General features: G+C 49.4%; 1 protein-coding gene across 1 annotated transcript in view; it reads left to right on the forward strand.

Moving 5' to 3' along the window:
* Positions 1-20,499, forward strand: part of CACNA1E (calcium voltage-gated channel subunit alpha1 E) — a 351,537-nt gene that overhangs the window by 288,836 nt on the left and 42,202 nt on the right. Inside the window, exons 24-34 of the mRNA XM_081120447.1 lie at positions 966-1,119; positions 2,249-2,378; positions 2,801-2,860; positions 3,562-3,668; positions 12,124-12,135; positions 13,753-13,849; positions 16,188-16,348; positions 16,872-17,009; positions 18,067-18,268; positions 18,991-19,155; positions 19,810-19,920. Coding sequence (XP_080976573.1) covers positions 966-1,119; positions 2,249-2,378; positions 2,801-2,860; positions 3,562-3,668; positions 12,124-12,135; positions 13,753-13,849; positions 16,188-16,348; positions 16,872-17,009; positions 18,067-18,268; positions 18,991-19,155; positions 19,810-19,920 — 1,337 coding nt within the window. The remainder of the gene's footprint in view (positions 1-965; positions 1,120-2,248; positions 2,379-2,800; positions 2,861-3,561; positions 3,669-12,123; positions 12,136-13,752; positions 13,850-16,187; positions 16,349-16,871; positions 17,010-18,066; positions 18,269-18,990; positions 19,156-19,809; positions 19,921-20,499) is intronic.

Raw genomic sequence — 20,499 nt, forward strand, 5'->3', positions numbered from 1 at the left:
AAGAAAGTTTGACCCTCCCTCTGTTCCCATTCTGGTGCCAGTCCCATGGCCTTGGTCATAGGTAAGAGCATGTTATCAGAGGGCTTTTGGATACTTTGGATGACTTATTTTAGAGAAGGTCCCAGAAGGGGCCGAACCTCAGAGCTTTGCTGCTTGCACAAGGTTCCAGGGTAGAGTCATCCACTGAATGGAGCGGTGGGAGAGGTTGACTGGACCCCTCGCCCCACTCGATGGTCTCGACCTCTCTGCCACTGGACCCCACTGTCACTCGCATATAGAAACAAGGAATAGCAGCCCCAAGAGCCCCATTCAGCTTGGCCCCTTCATCCCCTCAGTCCTGAGTGCAGTCTTGGGCCCATATTCACATGAATATTACATTCTCATCCTACATTAATCATGACCCGGAAAAGCACAGCCAGGAAGGCAGCTGCAAACAGAGGAATGGTTTCTAAAAATCTTCCATTGCAATGTGATTGCATTGAAAGGATATAAGATTTTAGATAGGAACCCATATTGGCTGCATGACCTTAGGGTAGGTACTTGACTTCCCTCACCTTCACTTTTCCCATCTGTATAATGGGAACAATGATACATGCCACTCAGCAGGTATTGAGGTGAACATTCAGTAAGTGAATAAATGCAAAGAATCCAGATTTTAGATATAAATAAACTTTGTAAACTTGACAACAGAAACCACCCTTCTGTTACCCAGGGAAATGTGATAAGAATGAATGATTTATATGGCAAAGGCTATATCATGTAAAATTAGGACAAGGGTAAGGCTAGGAGGGAAAAGGGCAGAACCCAGTGTAACTAACAAACACCAGGATGTGTGCGGGGCACCTCGCTCTGCACTTTCCCGGGGCCCCTTCCCCGCCTCACCGTCCCATCCCCGGTGGGAAACGAAGGGCTCCATCCTCGCGTGCGGCAGGGGTTCTGAAGGCGCCCGCATGTTCCCCTTGCAGTCAGCAGCAAGACTGATGGTGAAGCCAGTCCCTTGAAGGAGGCGGAGACCAAAGAGGAGGAGGAAGAGGAGGGGAAGAAGCCAAAGGAGAAGCGGGAGACGGGCAAAGCCATGGTGCCCCACAGCTCCATGTTTATCTTCAGCACCACCAACCCGTAAGGCCCCTCGCACCCTCCCCGTCATGCCGGGGTGGACAAGCAGGGCTTGGGCTCGGGCGGGGAGATGGAGGGATGCGGGTCCAGTCACCCCCCTGATGCTCCCCGGTGGCATAGACAAGACGCGCACAGCACACAGGGCGCTCCCGGGTTGAGGTGGGTCATGGGACTGAACGTCCTCTGAACTTGTGCCCGTAGTCAGAAGAGTAAGACAAGAAAGCATAGGAAATGCGATGAGGAAGGGACATGTCACCTATTCTTCAGTCAGTGGGGGGGGGGGGGGGGTCTACTTGGGATGTGTTGCCAAATGGTCCATAGCTGAGACTCTCGAGCCTAGAATGGCTAGATCCTCCATTGGCATTTAAGAGTATTGATTCCCCTGCTTAATGCAGAATCCTTGTGGATTCTGAAAGGGGTGTGTTTAGGGGCATGAGATGGGGTTGGCAGAGAAGAGTCTGGAAGATTAGATTGAGGAAAGGTGGAATTTTGAAAGATAAGCTGTCTCCTGCCCTTTAATTGAGCAAGATATACACATGGCCCAGCTTCTGGGGCTAGGAAGACGAGACAGGGCTTCCAGTGGCCACACGGGCAGTGTCTGGATGAGGCTCTGGGAAGGAAAGAACCTGGGCTGAGGACTGTCAGCCCCCCCCCCCAAGGCCAGAATGCAGTCCAGGGGATGTAGTCTCCTTAATCAGAATCCCCGAAACTCATGAATACCTGTTGCTGCTTTCATCAAGAATCTTAGAGCCAAGGTATATTTTTATGTTTCCTGGTTCTTCTGATCTGCTTGCTCTGCCCCAGTTTCTGTCCAGTGGGGGAGCAGACATTGAGACACAGTGAAAGGCACCCCAAATGTGTGTATTCTGATGCTGGCTGCTCCCCAAGGCTGGAACGTGCTTGCAGATAATGTATCTTGGCTTATGTACTGCAGCCTCCAGCCAATCTGATTACTTTCCCCCTCTGGGGCTTTAAATCAAGGGTGGTGCCTGAGAAATTAAATTGCTCTTCCCAAGGCTTCCTCTGGCCAGGGCCTGGCTGTCTGGCAGAGGCTGATGTGCCTGTGCGTGGGGGTGGGGAGGGCGGGGTAGGGATGGAGGGAGGCGGCTCAGCGGGCTCACCCACCCCGCAGGATCCGCAGGGCCTGCCACTACATCGTGAACCTGCGCTACTTCGAGATGTGCATCCTCCTGGTGATCGCAGCCAGCAGCATTGCCCTGGCGGCCGAGGACCCTGTCCTGACCAACTCGGAGCGCAACAGAGTGGGTGCACGGGGCCCTTTGCCAACCTCCCTAGTGCCTCCCCATCCCAGTGGGGGTCCCAAGGGCAACTGTCAGGAGATAGGAGGGAGGTGGGGAGAATTGAAACTGACAAGGATTTCAGACTCTGAGCCAGAACTGAGAGGAAAGGTTTGCAGGCCAATTGAGACCTAAGGAGTTGAGTTCTGGCCAAGAGGAGGGAAGGGCCCAGGACTGGCCACCACATTATGCGGCTCTAGCAAGACCCGTGGCTCCTCATTTCTCTGCCTCCCGCCTGTGGTTAAAATTCCAAGCTTTTGTTCTGCAGTGGAAATGTGGGGGGGTTGGTGGGCGGGCCAGACCGCATGTCTCCATGGGCAGGCAGGAGTGTGTGGAGCCTGGTGGCCACACATAAGCTCTTCCCCTCCACTGTATGTATCTTACAGGTCCTGCGGTATTTTGACTATGTTTTCACTGGCGTGTTCACCTTTGAGATGGTTATAAAGGTAAAAGCCTCTAGAAGAAACCTGGGTGGGGTTTGGATGGGTTGCCTCTCTGCTCCTGTAGCATAGTGACCTTCCTCAATGCTGTCACCTACTGGCCAATGACAGAGCCTCAGTGCGGCCTCTGCAGACCCCTTCTCTGGCCCCAGGATCCTGATGAAGTCTTTCTGGCAGGATGTGACTGGAGAGGGCTATTTAGACTGGGGCAGACCTGTGGGTGTGGCCCTCTCAGAAGGCAGTGGGAGTGCAGACAGACTGAGGACAGCAGTCACCTCCCCAGCGCTCACTGGTTTGAACCTGGGTATGTACCAAGGCAAAGGGTTAGGCAGGGTTGAGTTTCCTGGATACTGTCCAGTCCTGGCTGCACTCACTCTCCTCTAGTCTGTCCCCCATCACCCTAACACCCACATTTCTATCTTGCTCCCAGCCTTACAGATTTTCCCCATCTGTGAGTATGTGGCGATGCTCTGAGCCACTGAGCAAAGAAGGAACATTGTCAGGGTTCTGTGCCAGCTCAGGAGTGTAGTTGAACCCTGGTGGCTTCACAGTTACATGAAGAGAGCCTGTCCTCTGCTCTTCAGGTCCCACGTGGGGTTGGTTGTAGGGATGATGGCAATGGAGGCATTGCCATGGGGACCCCAGAGCTCAGGGCACACGTTGCCCCCACATCCTGGCTCATCGGTGGCTGTCTACTTCCTCTGCAGATGATAGACCAGGGCTTGATTCTGCAGGATGGTTCCTACTTCCGAGACCTGTGGAACATCCTGGACTTTGTGGTGGTAGTTGGTGCGTTGGTGGCCTTTGCTTTGGCGTAAGTAACTATCTTTCCTATTGGATTACCTTCCCTCCCTCCTTTCTGAGACCTTGGCCAATTGGAGGCCATCTCCAGGGCCAGCCTGAGAAATGATTCGTGCGGAGTGGTCCCTGGGAATGCTGCCCCGGTGGACCCTTGCAGAGCCCTTAGAGCACTTTAACTTCAGCTCACATGCCCTGAGTGACAGGGCTGGTAAAGGAGGAACAGGGAGAGTCACTAGGGAGAAGTCAGAGGCCTGGAGTTCCTTTCTTGGAGATGAGTAAGCTTGGGCAGGCACTAACCTGTGTGGGCAGTGCCTCATGGGCTCAGGGAGGGACCCAAGTGTGGCTGATGGACCCTTTCATTGCTTGATTCTATCAAATAGAGGGGCAGCTTGAAAGAAATATGCAGAGGGTAGAGTGAAGTTGAGGATCACAGAATCCTCGCCGGGGGGTTGTGGGGGTTCTCTGCTCATGAGCAGGGGTACCCCGAGCTATGCGAAGGACGTAAGAGCCCTGTTACTACATTTAACTCCAAGAGGAAAGACTTTCCCAACTGTCCTTGATAAGACACCTGGGAAGACACTCTTAAACCCTGATTCAGGGGACTAAACCATGTTCATTTTCTTTGGGGAATTTTTTTTTCAAACATTGATCCAACTGTAGCAGGTTTTCAAACACATTCTGACCTTTCCTCTGGAATCCAGCCAGGGAAGGGGCTCTCCCAGGCCTCCAGGGTGTGGCTAGGAGATGGGCATGTCATCAGGACCTCTTTTCTAAGCGGATGTGTGGAGTGCCCCAGAGAGGGAGTGACAGCCTTGGGGCTCTGTCTGCACCTGTTTCACTGCCAGAGCAGCTTCACTCTCCAGGTGGCACAGCAGAATCCCCTCCAGCCTCTGAGTACTAGAGGGAGCAGGTCTTTTAAGGGAGGCTGGCTGCATGGTATGAAGGGACAGAGAAAGCCTTTGGGAGCGGCTGTCATTGATGGCAACTACAGAAGGGAAGGAATAAAATATCTCCATAGGTTTGACCATCCCAGTTCCCAGTGTTTGAAAGGGCTCACCTGTGCCACCTTCTCCCAAGCACGCGTCCTGCTGTGGCGGGGGCCTGCCCAGTGTCACATACATTTTCCATAAGCATATGCATTGTTTCTGTGGTGGCTGAAGGGAAATTTGTCTTCTCTAGAGCTGCATATATCAAGTGAAGGGACTCTTTATAATGTAAACCTGACAAATTCCGTCTGGGAACTTTATGACTTTTGAGGTGGAGGAGGCAGGGGATTTATACATGTGGGCTGCTTACCAGGGGCTCAGAAAAGCAATGGGAAGATGCCTGTATTGCACCTCTCCTGTTCTTCCCGGTCCACTTTTACATGATAAAGCATTTATAAGAACACTCAGGTCTCCTTCCTAAAGCCCCGTACCTGGCTGTGCAGGGAGGTGGGCAGGGTGCTGGCAGAGGTTGGGGATGGCTCTCCCTCGTTCCATTGCCCACAACATCCCACTTTCCTGGCCATATGTAGACTCGTTGTTGCTGGCTATAAATGTGCCTATTGTGCCTTCTCATCTTTGAGGTTTCAAAAGAAGCCTGGTGAGTGACTGGATCTCTGAAACCTTCCCTTCATCTTCTGCTTTCTGCAAAAGGGGGATTGTTCTGTCTGATCTTTATTTTGCACTGGAGGACCAGAAACTTTCTCCCAGTTTCCTCACACCCCATTGCCATCACCTGGGCTCCTGGGTGGCAGAACAGAGGTGGTTCCAGCCTTGGCATTTCTGGGTATCAGCACGCCAGGCACCTTCCCTCCCTTAGGGGCACCCTCCACCTCAGACTCGGCTGGCTTGTAGGGAAGTCCTGTGGCCACTGCACCAGGTCGAGTTTGTGGGCCTTCTGGGATCCTGCGTGGTGGTGCAGTGCTGTCTGGCCCTTAGGTTTTGGGTCCTCAGTGTTTAGTGAAGGGCTTTGGGCAGGCAGGTGGGCAGGGGACAGCATCTCAGGAGGGAATCAGGAGAGGAGTGGACCATGTGTGTGATCCTACCCCCACCCCAGGCTCTCATGCTTTTCATTTCCATTGTTCTACACATGACTTGCCTGCCTCAAGTCAGGTTAGCCAGGTGAGCTCTCCTGCATTGGATTCTAAATAGTAAACTCACTGCTTATAGTGGCCTGCCAGCACAAATAGTTTAAAAGAAAAATAGCAATTCTGCTCCCACCTCCTCCCCAACATGGGCCTGGGCATCAGTGAGACTAATGCAGGCTCTGGCAGCTGATGCCGAAGTTTCCCATCGCTGTGCACCATCCTCATGGGGCAGGAGGTGAGGTCAGGACTCCCTGCCACGCAGGGGAGCTGGATCACAGCCGCTCTTGGCCTTTTATTACTCAGTCTGTAGCCAGAAAGGGAAAACATGAGTCAATCTGCCTCTTGATGCCAGAGGATCGGGAATCCCCACATTAGCTTTCATTAGAAGTGTGTCACTTTGCTGACACTGCCCTACAATGGATAAGGTCTCCGGAATGCATGCAGAGCCAGCTGCAGCGCCAGAGCTGGTTCTGAATTTGTTCAATGAAATACACAGGCACAGACGATTTCAGATTTGGAAGGGCCCTTAAGGAGCCACAGGATCTGGTTCTCTGACCTGGTTTAGCTTTGGGGGCTCTGTGTTTGCAAAGGTGTGAATGTGCACCCCCGAGAAAGGAGTGACTACTTAGAACTGAAATGCGAGTCTGTGCTCAAGCTCAGTAGAGCGTGGAAACAATAGAACCGCAGTCTCACCTGTCACTTGGCTGACTCTCCTTCTCGTTCACTGCCTGCCTGTGTCCAAGGCAGTCCCCCCCAACCCTAGGCTTTGCCTTGGGGCTTCTTTCTTGGCAGCCCCCGTTCTTCTAGAACTGAAAGGGGCATCTCCCAAGGAAGCTGAGTGCACATCAATCTTGCCAGGGGGGACAGAAGAGTGGGCAAAGTTCTGCTTCATGCAAAGAAGACCCATTTACCACTGAGCAAGACAGGCCATCCTGTTCCACCATTCTGTGGAGGAAAATGAAGGATTAAAAGAAAATTTAGCTATCAGGTAGCCCATTAACTGTGGATTTAGGAAGCCGGCTGACCTGGAATTGGAAATTTCCAGCAGTGAGCAGGTAAAAAGATGTTGTTCTGCAAGACTAGCTTTAAGAGTCACCTTGAGAGTGACCTTACCTGAATTCACACCCAGGTAGGGACACTAAAGATGATTAATGTCTATGGACTCTTGGGGTGCCCAGTGTCATATTATACTCTAGTTGCCCTGGGAGGGTAGAGGGAGGAACAAAGTGAGGGTCACCTGGAGGGAGTGCCTGAAAGAAAGAGAGTGCCCACTCTACCTGCTCTTGGCATTGAGTCCCAGTACGCGTGTATTGTCTGTTACATGGGTTGTTGGTGCTGTTGGAAAACCCTCTGTAGAGTGTGCACTTGGAGACCTTTATTATGTGAAGGCAATGGGTGTGAATGCCCAAGTATTCTCTTTATTAACAAGCACAGATTTGGGAGATGGTTGGTCGTAAATGGCATCTCAGCCTGTGGCCACAGAACCAAGCAAAATGAAATGGCCCAATCAGAGAACACAGCCCATCCACATAGTAACCAACAGTATGGATCACGAGACCCAGAAGTTAGCACCCTGCGCAGGAGGGGAGCCTTCCCAGCCACAGGAAGAGCCAGATCCTGCAGGATTAGGAGAAACCAGTCACACCGCCCTCAAATTTAAAATTAGTTTTAGAATATTTCAGGTCAGAAGAGGTCATGATGGGACTTGGAAAGTGTCAGCTCAGATCATGTGACCTGCCAGCTGTCTGCTTAATCCACACTGGCAGAGGGACAGCCTAGCATTATGAATTAGTCTCCAGCTGGTGTGTGTGAGGGGGTGTATTGGCTGGACTTCAGCCAGCACGTAGACCTTCTTGGAAAAAATCAGCATGTGAGGGGGTTTGGGGTGCTTAGAATATGAAGACTAAGAACCAAGACATCAGGTCACTAGACTGACCAGACTGAATAACAGATCTGCTAGGAGACAGTTCAATGCTCTGCTGTCTCCTGCGGCTGCTCTGTGCTTGGACAAAAGTACCTTCCAGTTAGAGGATGGTGCTGTGTTTTGCAAAGGAGAAAGTTTGCAAAGGCAAACATGTGTTCAGGGAACTTGTTGAGGTCCATGTGCAAGAAGGAAATAATTCTGCACTAACCATTTAGGGTAGAGCTAGTGCTCTGGTCCCAGAGCAAAGAAAGATGGCAGAGGGTTTAAGAGCTCATGGGTGACCAGGAAATGCTGAGGTATGGGTCAGGAAGAAAAGTGACCCCACTCGGCCACAGCTGAGCAGTGACAAGGTCAGAGTGCTGGACGTCAAGTTCTCTCTCCAGAGACTAGCATGGCCAGTGCAGAGGGGAAAGCTGCATCCTTGTTTCCACGGGTCTTAGAATTTTTAAAGTGCTTTCACACCCTATGCCGTTTATCCCCGGACAGTCCTGTTTTACAGTTGAGAAATGGATTGCTTGAGGTTTGACTATTTGACTTATATGTAACAAAGCCAGTTCCTAAACTATTGCTTTTTTAAAATTTTATTTCAAGTTCAGGGCTTTCTCTGCAACACTAAGCTCCTCTCTATTTCTGATATTCTAGTTAGTTCCAAGTCATTAACCCCTGTAAACTCAAAGTAGTGGCTTGGTGCAGATCTCTCCGCAGCCTGCAGGTGCTTCTATCTCTGCCTGGAGACAGACAAGACGTGTGCCCGATGGAGAAGGTCACCTCTGACATTGTCCATCTTGCTGTTCTGCCTGGACCGCGTTCTTCCTAAGAGTCCTCATAGACCCTAGACTGATTAAGGATCCTAGAACAGAGAGCTCAGTATTTGAGCTCAGGAACTGCTGGTTTCTTAGCTGTTTCCTTTTTTGGCTAAAACCCTCCCGAGGTCTCCCTCTGAAAAGGCATCATGACATTGGACATAAAGGCAAAGGTTTCAGAGTCAGTAAACCTAGGTCTGAATCTCAGCACTGTTCACTATTAGCTGCCTTAACTCTCTGAACATCCACTTGCTCATCTCTAAGTGGAAATTTAAAATAATGCTATTTTGATCTTGTGAGAATTAAATAAGTTAAAATATATCCTGGTGTTCAATATAGTGCCAAACATTTAGTAAGTGCATAACAATACTCCAGACACGTTAGCAGGGCTCAAGGCTCCTCCCAGAGTGACCCCTTCCCCTCTTCTTCCCCTCCAGGAAGGCTGTCTGTTCCCTAATGCAAGAGATGCTTTCAGACCCCCCTGCTGGGCATGTGGGGGGAGGGGACAGAAGGCAATGCCCCTTAAAGGAGGAAAAGGTTTGCGGAACCTGATGTCCCTGCTCAGTCCCTCATGGAAGGAGAGTCTGTTTCTAGCAGAAATCAATTTGAGAGCATGTCCTTTGAGGAAAGGGGGGCCTGGAAGCTAAAGAGCAAGATTACAGTGAATGATGAGTGCTTACTCATGAAGGATCCGGAGGGCAACTTGACAACTGAGCTGGAAAATTCTCATCTTCCTGATGAGACAGAAGAGAAACATGGCATTATTTTCTGGAGAGCTGCCGGGAACTTACCAAATATGTGGGAAATAAATAGAAGGGTAGGTGGCCCAATTAAGTCCCAATCAAAGTGGGACCAGGGCATCCTAGCCTGTGAAATGATCCTCAGATTTTAACAGTCAATTTTAAAGGTGGCAAAATTTCACTAATTAGCTAGGCAGTGTTAAAACAAATCTGATTATACATGTAGTAGTAAAGACTAGCAAAGGATTATCAGATGATTATACTTAAATGATTTGTAAAAAGCACATGAATTATTTTTGAAACAATGTGGTTCAAAGTGCTGGAAGAGTTTGTGCTGCTAGTTTGATAAGACATCTCCTGTGCTATCTTGCTGACTTTGACAGTGGCTTAAATAACTCCTACATGCATAGATTTGGGAAAGGTCACTTGGCCCATGTGTAAATTAGGATGCGTTTTAATGGACAGGGGCTAAGTTGTTGAGGCTGTTCCTGACTTTGGCTTTGTCACCCAGTATTCCTTTCATTTCAAATGGCAATTTTCAAATTGGTGCTGAACATGTTAACACAATCGAGCCCACAAGCGTGCTTTTCTGCAGCCACTAAACCCAGAGGTTTTCACCAGCTCCTCTGCAGTATGAGACCTGTTGGAAAATGTTTTACTTTTGACCCATCTCTGATTACTGTCTCTGCCTCAAATCTGTAGGAGTCAGAGTGGGACAGAGTTCCCATTCTTCACAGTACATTGACAGCTACAATCAGCCCTTAGGATCAGAGCGTACCATCAAAAAAACCCATTTTCCAAAATAAGGGACACACCCCATGATGGTCAGAGGTCCCCTTTGTTCCGTAGCATGATATTTTTTTGGGATTCTGGGGCATAATTAATTGTAGAGAGCACACTCTGTCCTTGTCCAGGTGTGTTGGAGGAGTGAGAATTATTGGGCCTTTCTTCATAAGATGGGTGTCAGTAGGACCTCTGAGAACCTGCTCTAATGCTACTGGATATAAAGGTCTTGGGGTTAAGGACCTAGTCAAGCAAAAGTGAAAGCCTGGAGTGTGTGACCCTTGACCACCTGCCCGTCCATTGATCCCACTCTGTTCTCTGAGGGATGGGGAAGGTTCTCCCTTAGCTTTTGCTCAAGACGATTGCAGCCAGGGGAAAGAGGGTAACCTATGTCTTATGTGGTTGTTTCCGTACACTTTTCAGTCAAAGGATTCCATTTTTTCCATAGCATTGAGCTTAGTTACACTTTCGCTTGTTTTCTTGTTTACTGGAGGCCGGCCTTCCCTACTAGACTACGTAAGTTTCCAGAGGGTAGGGAGCTCATTCGTTTTGTTCACAACTGTGTATCCAGCACCTAGAAAGAGCCCCTGACACATAAAGGCCTCCATCAGTGCTGTTATATGGACACATAAAGGTAGCTTGACTGGCTTGCCTGGTCTCCTGTGTGAGGAGATGCTGTTATAATATAGGGGAAGGTATTATCTCTGCCCTCTTAACATTTAGAGATTATCACGTGTGATTTAAGGTTATGAGGCCTTGGATTTACTTCCAAAATCACTATTCATTTGCCATTTGAAGTGAAATTAATATAATTTTGAATACGGGATCATTTATTGCATAAAATAGTCTTTGGAAGTCTTTGTAGCACATGGTAGTATAGCATAGGTTTGTGGTACATTTAAAAAAATTAAGAAAAGTAAGAAAAATTACCTTCACTGCAGCCAGCAACTAAGAACCGAGCCTGAATTCTAGGCACTTCCTCGCAGCAGCAGGCCAGCTGACCGTGGCGCCGCAGCTCGATAACTAGGCGATCTTATGCAGGGCATATCTCCTCTGGCCGCGGTTTCCTCTGCAGTTAAGAGGACTTCAGGGATCTTTTCCAGTTCTGGAATTCGGTGATCTGTTTGACGGAGCCCCAAGCAAAATCTGCTGGTGCAGAGGCTCAGTCCAGAGCAAGAGCTCTGAGCACCATGCAGTCTCGGGTGCACATCCAGCTTGCCCTGCTAAGGCTGAGCGCTCCCAGAGCCTCTCTGAATCTCGTCTGTGAAATGGGATAGAAACACCTACGCCCTAAAGTTATTAGGGAGTCCAAATAAAGAGTTGCATTGAAAGTGCTTAGCACAGGTTAGCCAGGAATAAACCTTTAAAAAGTTAGCTTTCATTATTTCTCTCTCAGGTATTGTACATTTATACTCTGACCCTCTTATTGTTTTTAAACCTCACCAGTACAGCTCAGATGATTTTCCTTCAAGGTGTACAGTAAATAGCTGACAATGGACAGTTGGTCATTTAATTGATCAAAAAGCATCCCTTTGTGTGACATCAGGACCCAGATAGACCACGCCTTCTCCCACATTTTGAGGTGGTTTTATGGTGTTGCTCATCTGTGCTTTTGGGAGATGTCAGAGTGACCCTCTCAGGGTGGTCACATGCCTGTCTTCGAATGAAGTCCTTCATGAGTATAAATAGGCCACAGTGACTTGAATGCCTTTCCAGAGAGGTGCTTTCTGGCCCAGAATAGGTATAATTCCTCTAGCTGGTTTCTTATACATTCACTGGAAACAAGAAGCATTTCTGTCTGAACATGGCTAAAGAAATGGAAGTAAGAGCCCACATTTAGAAAACTTCAGGTACACTAGGCTTCCTGGAATAAAGTACAATGTAGGCAATGCCATCTAGTTAGAGGCAGCCTCACTCGGCCGCCCTTGCAGGTGGGAGGTGGGGAGCAAGTGTGTGCTGGCCCTCCTCTCACAAAGCCTGCGGACTCCGCAGGTGCCAAGGCCACGAACTGTGAGTGGGTCTCATGGGCCTGTGTGCCTCTAGTTCCCTGTCTTATAAGGTTCCCTTTTGCTCCATAAGGTTCCTGACGCTCCCTTCTCCCCACCCTTCTCTCTCTCTAAACTGCTTTCTGCTCGGATCCTCCATAGGAACGCTTTGGGGTAAATATTATTCTCAATTTTCTTTGAAGGAAAACAACTCAGGAGTTGGGGGGCGGGGGAGAAAGCATGGTGGGGAGGGAAGGGGTGGCTCATGAGGAAGGCTCGGTGAGTGTATGTGAGTGGTGAGTTTTCACTGAAATCTAAGAGCACACAAATTAGGAGTCGCCAAGCCTTCTTATTGGTTTGGATATGTATGTGGCTTACAAGTTACCTTTTTTTAGATAGGTAGATAGATGATCCTGATACAATAAATGAGTTTATAAAATATATAAAGCCCCTGCGTGCAAAAGACCTTATCAGTGTGATATTTTTGGATTATCTATATTCACATCCAAGATTGAGTAAAAGTGACTTGTTGGTCATGGCCTATAACCTTTAAGAGGGTCTTTAAATTTACAATCTGAGCAGAGCCAGCATTCCTTGAATTATATTAAATGTCTTCCGATCTTGGATGGACTTCTCTCCCCGTCGGGGATGGGGATGGCAGGAAGGACGGTAAAGAGCAGGCAGAGGCCCTGCTAGTTCCCGTCGGATGTACTGGGTCCCATTTCCTCGGGTAGTTGGTGTGATGGTCGTCTGGGCCAACATGAGGAAAGAAGCAGAGCTTGAGCTCACTACTGAGAGTGTCATTTCCTACCACCCGCGTGTTTTACAAACTGCAGTTGTTTGAATTGAATGCAAAGATCTCAGGGGATGAGCAGGTGGAAAGAGAAATTGCAGGTTGATTTATCCACTTCATTCAAAATAAAAAGAAATGTATCTTACCTACTTGGAGCAGGCATTGCCAAGAGGCTGCAGAGGATGGGTCATTGGCTGTAGGGCGAGGGTGGAGGGGGCAGGCGCTGCAGATTGGCCCTTCTCCAGTGGCGAGGCGCTCTCTGCAGTTTGTGCGTAGCATCTGAAATGGGGAGGGACTGCGGAAAGAGCCAGCCACACAGACAATTGGGGTGTGAGCCAAAGTCCTGGCAAGAAGCCTTCATGACATGCTGTCTCTGGAATAGACAGCCCAGCACAGCAAGGGTGTCGGGTCCCCACCAGCCTTCCTCACCCTGCTCTCCCTGAGTTGACAAACTCTGCAGAGGTGACAAACCTAGAGCCAAAGAAAGGGCTAGGTGAAGTCCCCTAAGGAGAATTGCCCTCAACCCTGGGTTACTAATTCCTGTAACCAATATGATTGGAGAGCTGACCACTGCAGAAGCAGTAGCCTAAGCACAGTGGGATCCACAGTGGATGACTGTCATGGTCCCTGGTCAATTTTTCTTGTTCATTTTTGCCAGTGAGCTAGTGAGCAGCATTCCCCTGGCAGTTAAGGAAAGGAAGAGCTTATGAACATGTGTGCATGGATGCCTCTGTGTGTGTGCATGTGTGCCTGTGTGTTCCTCTGTGTGAGGGTACATGGGTGTGTGTGCATATGAGTGTGTGCACACTGGGGAGTGTCTTGAAAAGTTTCCCAAAGCATGTTTTGTGGGGTCTCCCAGAAGGAGTCTACACTGACCCAATTTCTGGCCTTTTGCGTGCCTCACCCCTCCCCTTTACCCTGTTGTTAATGCAGTAATGTGACTGTCACTTTTATTTCCCCCTCTGTCCTGTGGTTCCCTGGGGGCTTTTCCCCTGCAGAACCAACAAGGGGCGGGACATCAAGACCATCAAGTCTCTGCGGGTGCTCCGGGTTCTGAGGCCACTGAAGACCATCAAACGCCTGCCCAAGCTCAAGGTGATGTTTTCTGAGTTTCTTCCCAACAAGTCCCCTTTGCCGTCCTCTCTATGCAGCCATGGCTGGCTGGCTTTTATAGAATTGTTGCTGGGAATGTTCCTGTTGCACACAAGGGGACTGAAATTCATTTCATCTACATTCCTGAGCTACGGGTCTTAGTTTTAAAGGGAAATAGCCAGCTTCCCAAGAAATCTATAAGGGGCTTTTGCCTCTGGAGTTCAGCCCCAGGTGATAGTTTGTACACCCTGGTTGTGGCCTGTTGTTCAGGAAGAAACCTTGCGACTGTCTCCGAGCCTCTGCAAACCAAAGCAGCCGGAGCCCACTGTCTGTGGTCTGCACACTAGGTTTCTCCTTGGGATTCTAGAGAAGGAAATGACCTTCTAGCACTGACCCCTCCTGGTTTGGAGGCACAGACACGTCAGTCACTTGCCCAAGAACAGACACATCTGGGGCAGAAGCAGAGAAGAGGGGAAGTGAGCAAGGGTGAATTAAATTCTTCCTGTTGCTGGGACTTGAGCTTTCTTTCATAGGTACCCCATCCTGGTTCTCCTGCTCCACCCCCCGGGCTCCTTCCCTGGTGCTTCCTGCCCTTGGGGTGTGCTTTCCCATTCAGTCCTGTTTGCTAACAGGTTGAACCTGCCTCCCCTACACACATCCATTGCTGTTATGGAAGCTGAAGTGTCCTAGGAGAGAAGTTCTCTCCTGAATTCCTGTGAATGACAGCCAGCCACCGCTGGGGAGGGAACAGATTCACCCTGCTTACTAGTTCCCCTTTCTCATGAGGTTCACCAACCCCTCTACCACCCCTGCTGCCCTCAGGACACTGCTCCCCTTTCCACCCTCTGGCTGTACAGAGAGGTGGCAAAACCAACTGGGTTTAGCAAAGGCTGGGGACTGCAGGAAAGTCACTTCTGAAAAGCCCCTAACTGGCAGGGACATGGCTTCCTCTCTAAGCCCAGGGCCCTGGCCACCTGCATGGGTTCCCAGGAGAGGCTCATGCCCCACAGGAAGTGTCCTCGCCACCTGCTTTCCTCCTGCCCTGCCGTCCCTCCAGGAGGAGGCACCTCCCACAGTGTCAGGCAGACTTTTACATACAACCCTCCACCTGGTAATGGGTTCAGCCCTGGGCCTGGACTGGGGCAGTGCCCATAGGTATTCATTCCTTTCTGTCCCATCCACAGCCAGATTTGGCCGGGAGGCCTGGGCCCTGGCCACTCTTGTTAGCTGCAGTCTAGTGGTCTCATCTCCTCCAAGCTATGTTGGGGTCCTGGGGAGGGTACAGGTTGCACAGTGACATTAGTTACCAGACTGGAGGGCCTCCCCAACCTTGGTTAATTCCATTTAATTAAGAAGTGCTGATTCCTCTCTGCTACTCTGTAACCTGGGGGAAGTATAGGTGGCTCTGATGGTTCCACGGGCTGCTTGTCACTCACAGTCCCTGCAGTGTTGGACTAATTACGCCAGCAGTGTTTGCCCAGCCCTGCGAAGAAGCGACTGCAGAGATGTGACGCCACCGTGGGGCTAGGCTCTCTACTGTGCTAAACCTAAAAACCTAGAAAATAACCTAAAAATGGCTTGAAATGTGTCGAGGTCCCATGTAACTTCTCATGGCTTGGGGCTTAGAACGGCTTCTCCAGAGGTGGATCTATTGCCTTTAAGTGAATATCCTTATATTCGGGTGAGGACCGGGTGATTCGGTCCACCCGGTCCTCATGGCCATGCAAGGGCAGCTGGCCATCCCTTCCCTCATCGCTGGTTGCATCTTAATCACAGCTTTAAACTGGAGGACATTTACATAAAGGGTTGAATATAATTGGAGCAAATGCACAAACTTCTTATAAAACATAATTAAAATGCACAAAAATGATAGTTTATTATCACTCTAATCCATTTAGAAAGGTAAAGAGAAAACTACATATTCAGCATATGAATCAAATCTAAGAATGTCACCAAATAAGTGTAAGGTCAGGGAAGAAGCTATTTAATGGCTAAAATGGGCTAAATGATCTCAAAGATCCCTTTACAATGAATGTCTGACTTCCCACTAGGCAGAGCGCACCTAATGGGGTTCCTCAAAGGTGTCCCTCCATTGCCTGATGGCATCTGTCCCTATTGCTCTGGGTTTGCTGTCAGACTCAGAGCATGTGTCCCCTTCCCAGGTGGTGGGTCCCAGCTTGGAAGCCAGCTCTGAATCTCATGAGTATCACTGCTTAGCAAGGCGATGTCTCCTAAGGCACCTTCTCAGGGGACTGGCTGGTGGGGGTGTGGCCCCAGCTCAGCCCTAGGCAAACACACAGGCCATTCTGGGGACTTACGTGCCTGGCTTTTCTGTGCACAGGCTGTTTTTGACTGCGTGGTGACCTCACTGAAGAACGTCTTCAACATACTCATTGTCTACAAGCTCTTCATGTTCATCTTTGCTGTTATCGCTGTTCAGCTGTTCAAGGGAAAGTTCTTTTATTGCACTGACAGTTCCAAGGACACAGAGAAGGAGTGCATGTAAGTGCCACCAGCACCCCTGTCCAACCACTCCCTTCCTTCCTGCTGAAGCATGTTCCCAGGAGGCCCACTCCAGCTCCGTTCATAGGTCTGTTCTTTCTCTTGAGCCCCTCACATTCCTCTTTTAGGAAAAAGGCAAAATAGGAAGTTGCTAAACTTTGATCGAGTACCATTTTTGTGTCAGACATGGTGCCTGGCATTTTACTTCTTGGTGTGGTTTTTTTAATCTTTATAACAACCTTTTGAGAGAGGTTTTATTTGCATAGTATAGATGTGGAAGCTGCAGCTCAGAAAGTTTAAGTTACTCAAGGCTGCATGGTGACTCGAGAAAGGATTAGAAGTCCATGTTCCATGTCTGTTAGGCACCGAATCCCATTTTTATCCACTGCCTTTAATAAAATCCTCCTTTGTTGCATGTGTACACTGACCGTTGTTACCCTGCGTCTTTGAAGTCCATAGAACTTCCTTACTCTCCCATGAGCTGTCGTGAAGAGGCTCTGTTTCGTTTCTGCACTGATTTTAGAGGCAACTATGTGGATCATGAGAAAAACAAGATGGAAGTGAAGGGTCGGGAATGGAAGCGCCATGAATTCCACTACGACAACATCATCTGGGCCCTTCTCACGCTCTTCACCGTCTCCACGGGGGAAGGATGGCCTCAGTGAGTGATGAGTGTGCTTGTCTGTGAGCTGAGGTGGGGCCACGTGGTTGCCTTGAGAAGCCAACTCAAGATGAACAAAGTCAACCCTTTGTTATTGTTCCAGGGAGAGTAAGTGGCCATGAGTGGGGGAGAGAGGCAGAAGAGAGGAAGAGTGGAAATCCTTAAGGCAAAAAGCATGAGGAAGATGACAAAGTCTGGGAAACAGTTGAAACTCTTGATGTTTTAGCCAAGTATTGAGTTGAGTGGAGCCATCTGATGCCTGTAGAACAAATGAGTTTTGAACAGCTCTCCACCACTTACCAGAGTCCCTGGGAGCTGTTTTAAACAGATTTAACCTCCAAGTTGGTCCTACACCTGGGGATTGAGGGTTAGGAGTGAGATGGCAGAACCCAGAGATACTTTCTGTGATCACACAGCTAAAGAAGACAACAAAATGGTTTGTTGTTGTTGTTTTTTTAGATTTTTTAAATTGATTTTTGAAGAGAGAGGGAGAGGGAGAGAGAGAAACATTGATGTGAGCAAAACATTGATCGGCTGCCTCCTGCACGCCCCCTACCAGGCATGTGCCCTGACCAGGAATTGAACTGGGAACCTTTCGGTGGATGGGATGACACCCAGCCAACTGAGCCACACTGGCCAGGGCAGAATGTAATTTCTGATGCTGCCATAGCTGTAGAGTGACTTCTCAGAGACTTGGCAATTACTAAGACACCCCTTTTTGGTCGCAGCATACTCTAGTTGGCAACAAAATGCCAACTGGAAATCCAGGAGTCTCCTGGTATTGAATATGACAACCTAAACTATAAAATAATGTCACTCTGTTGCTTAGAAGTTGGATGTCTGATGGAATGGGCTAGAAAAGCAGTGGGTTGAGGGTCACTGAGTCTTCACCAACTTGGTTATTATGGACCCCAAAAATATTAACGGAGGATCTGCACAGACAAAGAGATCAGATAAGAAAATGTGACAGGTGGCACATGACCTAAAGAAACCTCGAGTGAGAGCAGTGGCCGAGATGGCCATCCACCATTCGTGCCCCGTCATTCTGTCCCCACAGGGTTTTGCAGCACTCTGTGGATGTGACAGAGGAGGACCGGGGCCCGAGCCGCAGCAACCGCATGGAGATGTCCATCTTTTATGTGGTCTACTTCGTAGTCTTCCCCTTCTTCTTTGTCAACATCTTTGTGGCTCTCATCATCATCACTTTCCAGGAGCAGGGGGACAAGATGATGGAGGAGTGCAGCCTGGAGAAGAACGAGGTAAAGCAGGAGGTCTGCAGCGGGGGGCAGCAGGGCCTCCAGAAAGGGGGCACGGGCCCAGCCCTGAGAAGGAAGGCTGACTTTTCTGAACCTAATAACTATAGGGAGAGGATGGGGGAAATGATTCAGCCATTAAGCATGTTTTGAGCATCTGCTCTGTGTAAGGCCCATAGATGCAGTGCAGAGTCTAGAAGTGTGGGGGGGTGGGGGGTGTTAAGACACCGGTCACCTGGCTGTCCCCTCTGTGGCGTGTGTGTGCTGTAAGGGAAGGGGATATGGCTCGCTCATGACAGCTCTTCTGGTAACAAGCATAGTTCTGGCACGTTGTAGGGTCCATTGGACCTGAACTAGAAACTGAGACTGTAAGAGAAATGCAAAAAGTGCTGTGGGAATGCATAGAGAGATCTTGACTTCTGGCTGAGGGTATCGGGTTAGGCTTCCTGCCTAAACATCTCTGCCACGCGCCATGTGAAAAGGACAATATTAATAATCATTAAGTCCTTACCTCATGTGACAAACACCCCCCCCCCAGTTCTGTGTATTCACTTAAGGTGGCATCTCGCCTGCAGTTTTGTCTAATCTCTGCTGCTGTTTTTACATCTGCTTGTGCAACCCTACTTTTTTTCTACGCCATCCTCTTGTAACCATCTAGTAGAGCCACCAGTGTGCAAAGTTTGGGGGATTTGGGCTCGGGCCAGTAACCAACTGTGACTTTCCTCCAGAGGGCCTGTATCGACTTTGCCATCAGTGCCAAGCCGCTCACCCGCTACATGCCGCAGAACAGGCACACCTTCCAGTATCGCGTCTGGCACTTCGTGGTGTCCCCGTCCTTTGAGTACACCATCATGGCCATGATCGCCTTGAACACCATCGTGCTGATGATGAAGGTGAGAGGCCGGTGCGGGAGGCGCTGGGGCAGGCCAACCTCGGGACTCTTCCCTCGCAGAGCAGTTGTGTGTGCGCCCAGATACTGGGAAACACTCCCACTTACCAGTTCGAGTGTCCTTACCTACTCCTCAATCATGGAGTCTCTTCCTGATCTTCTCTCATTCAACAGCCCAGCCTCTGGGTCTTTGGGGCAAAATACCATGAAACGTAGCAGCCATCTAGTAGTTCCCAAACCAGAGGTGGTGACAGGAATGAGACTCGGGCAGGGGCGGAAATGTCAGGAGATAGAGATGATCACGGGATCTGACGGAGTGCCAGGAGAGATTTGACCTTATTTAATACTCAGTGGGCAAGTAATTAACTCTAGAAAAGGTTTCTGTCCTGCCCACCTTCATCTCAAGGAAGAATGTCTGCTGCTAACTAGTAGCCTTGGTGGTGGGGTGGGGCAGGGCATGGTCTGTGTTTCCCTGTCTTGTGTTGTTCTGCCACATGGAATACGTAAGACTTCTCTCCAGAATCCCATGACCATGTCTCCCACACCGCGCACCAGTGTCCCCTGAGGGTAGGGGTGAGAGGTGGCCGGCCTCGGTGACGTGGAGACCCCTCTCACCTTAAGGGTTGGCTCTTTCCCTCCTCTCTTCTCTTCCTGGCAGTACTACTCTGCTCCCTGTACTTATGAACTGGCCCTGAAGTACCTCAATATTGCCTTCACCATGGTGTTTTCCTTGGAATGTGTCCTGAAGATCATCGCATTTGGCTTCTTGGTACGTCATGGAACATCTCCTCCATGCTTGTCTCCCTTTCCTTCTGGGTGTATCCCCAGCCTTTGTGGGAAGGAGGGTGGGCTCCACGACTCAAAAATGGTTCATATACCTACTCACTAATTGTGGGCTCCTTCCCACTGCTCGGGAAACTGCCGTAGAGACGAGACGATGTGTGAGGGTGTTGGGAGAAAGGGCAAAGGAAAGGGGAGCCCCAGCTCCAAGCTCATCTAGCCACCAGCTCTGGTCTTGTCAGATTCTGTCAGCGGTCAAGGGGTGACAGTCATTGGGTCTCACTAGCACGACGATTTATCTGTTGCTAGGGAGCAAAACAAGGATTGGACTAATAAACCTTGAGTTTCCTGTAAAAGGTATAAAATTTTATAACTCAAATGGGAAAATATCTGTCCCTCTTAGCCTCAAACATAGTTGATAATAGGTTTTATCTAATTTTCCTTCTCCCCTTAGTTACACAAAGAGTAATTTCTGCCAACAAAAACGTTTCTTAAGCTTATAAAAGTTAATGACCTTTGAAGTGTGTATGTGTGGGTGGAGAGAGAGAGGTGTGTGGATTCTGGAACT

This window comes from Miniopterus schreibersii (assembly GCF_964146895.1).
Source record: "Miniopterus schreibersii genome assembly, chromosome: 19".
NCBI classification, from domain to species: Eukaryota; Metazoa; Chordata; class Mammalia; order Chiroptera; family Miniopteridae; genus Miniopterus; species Miniopterus schreibersii.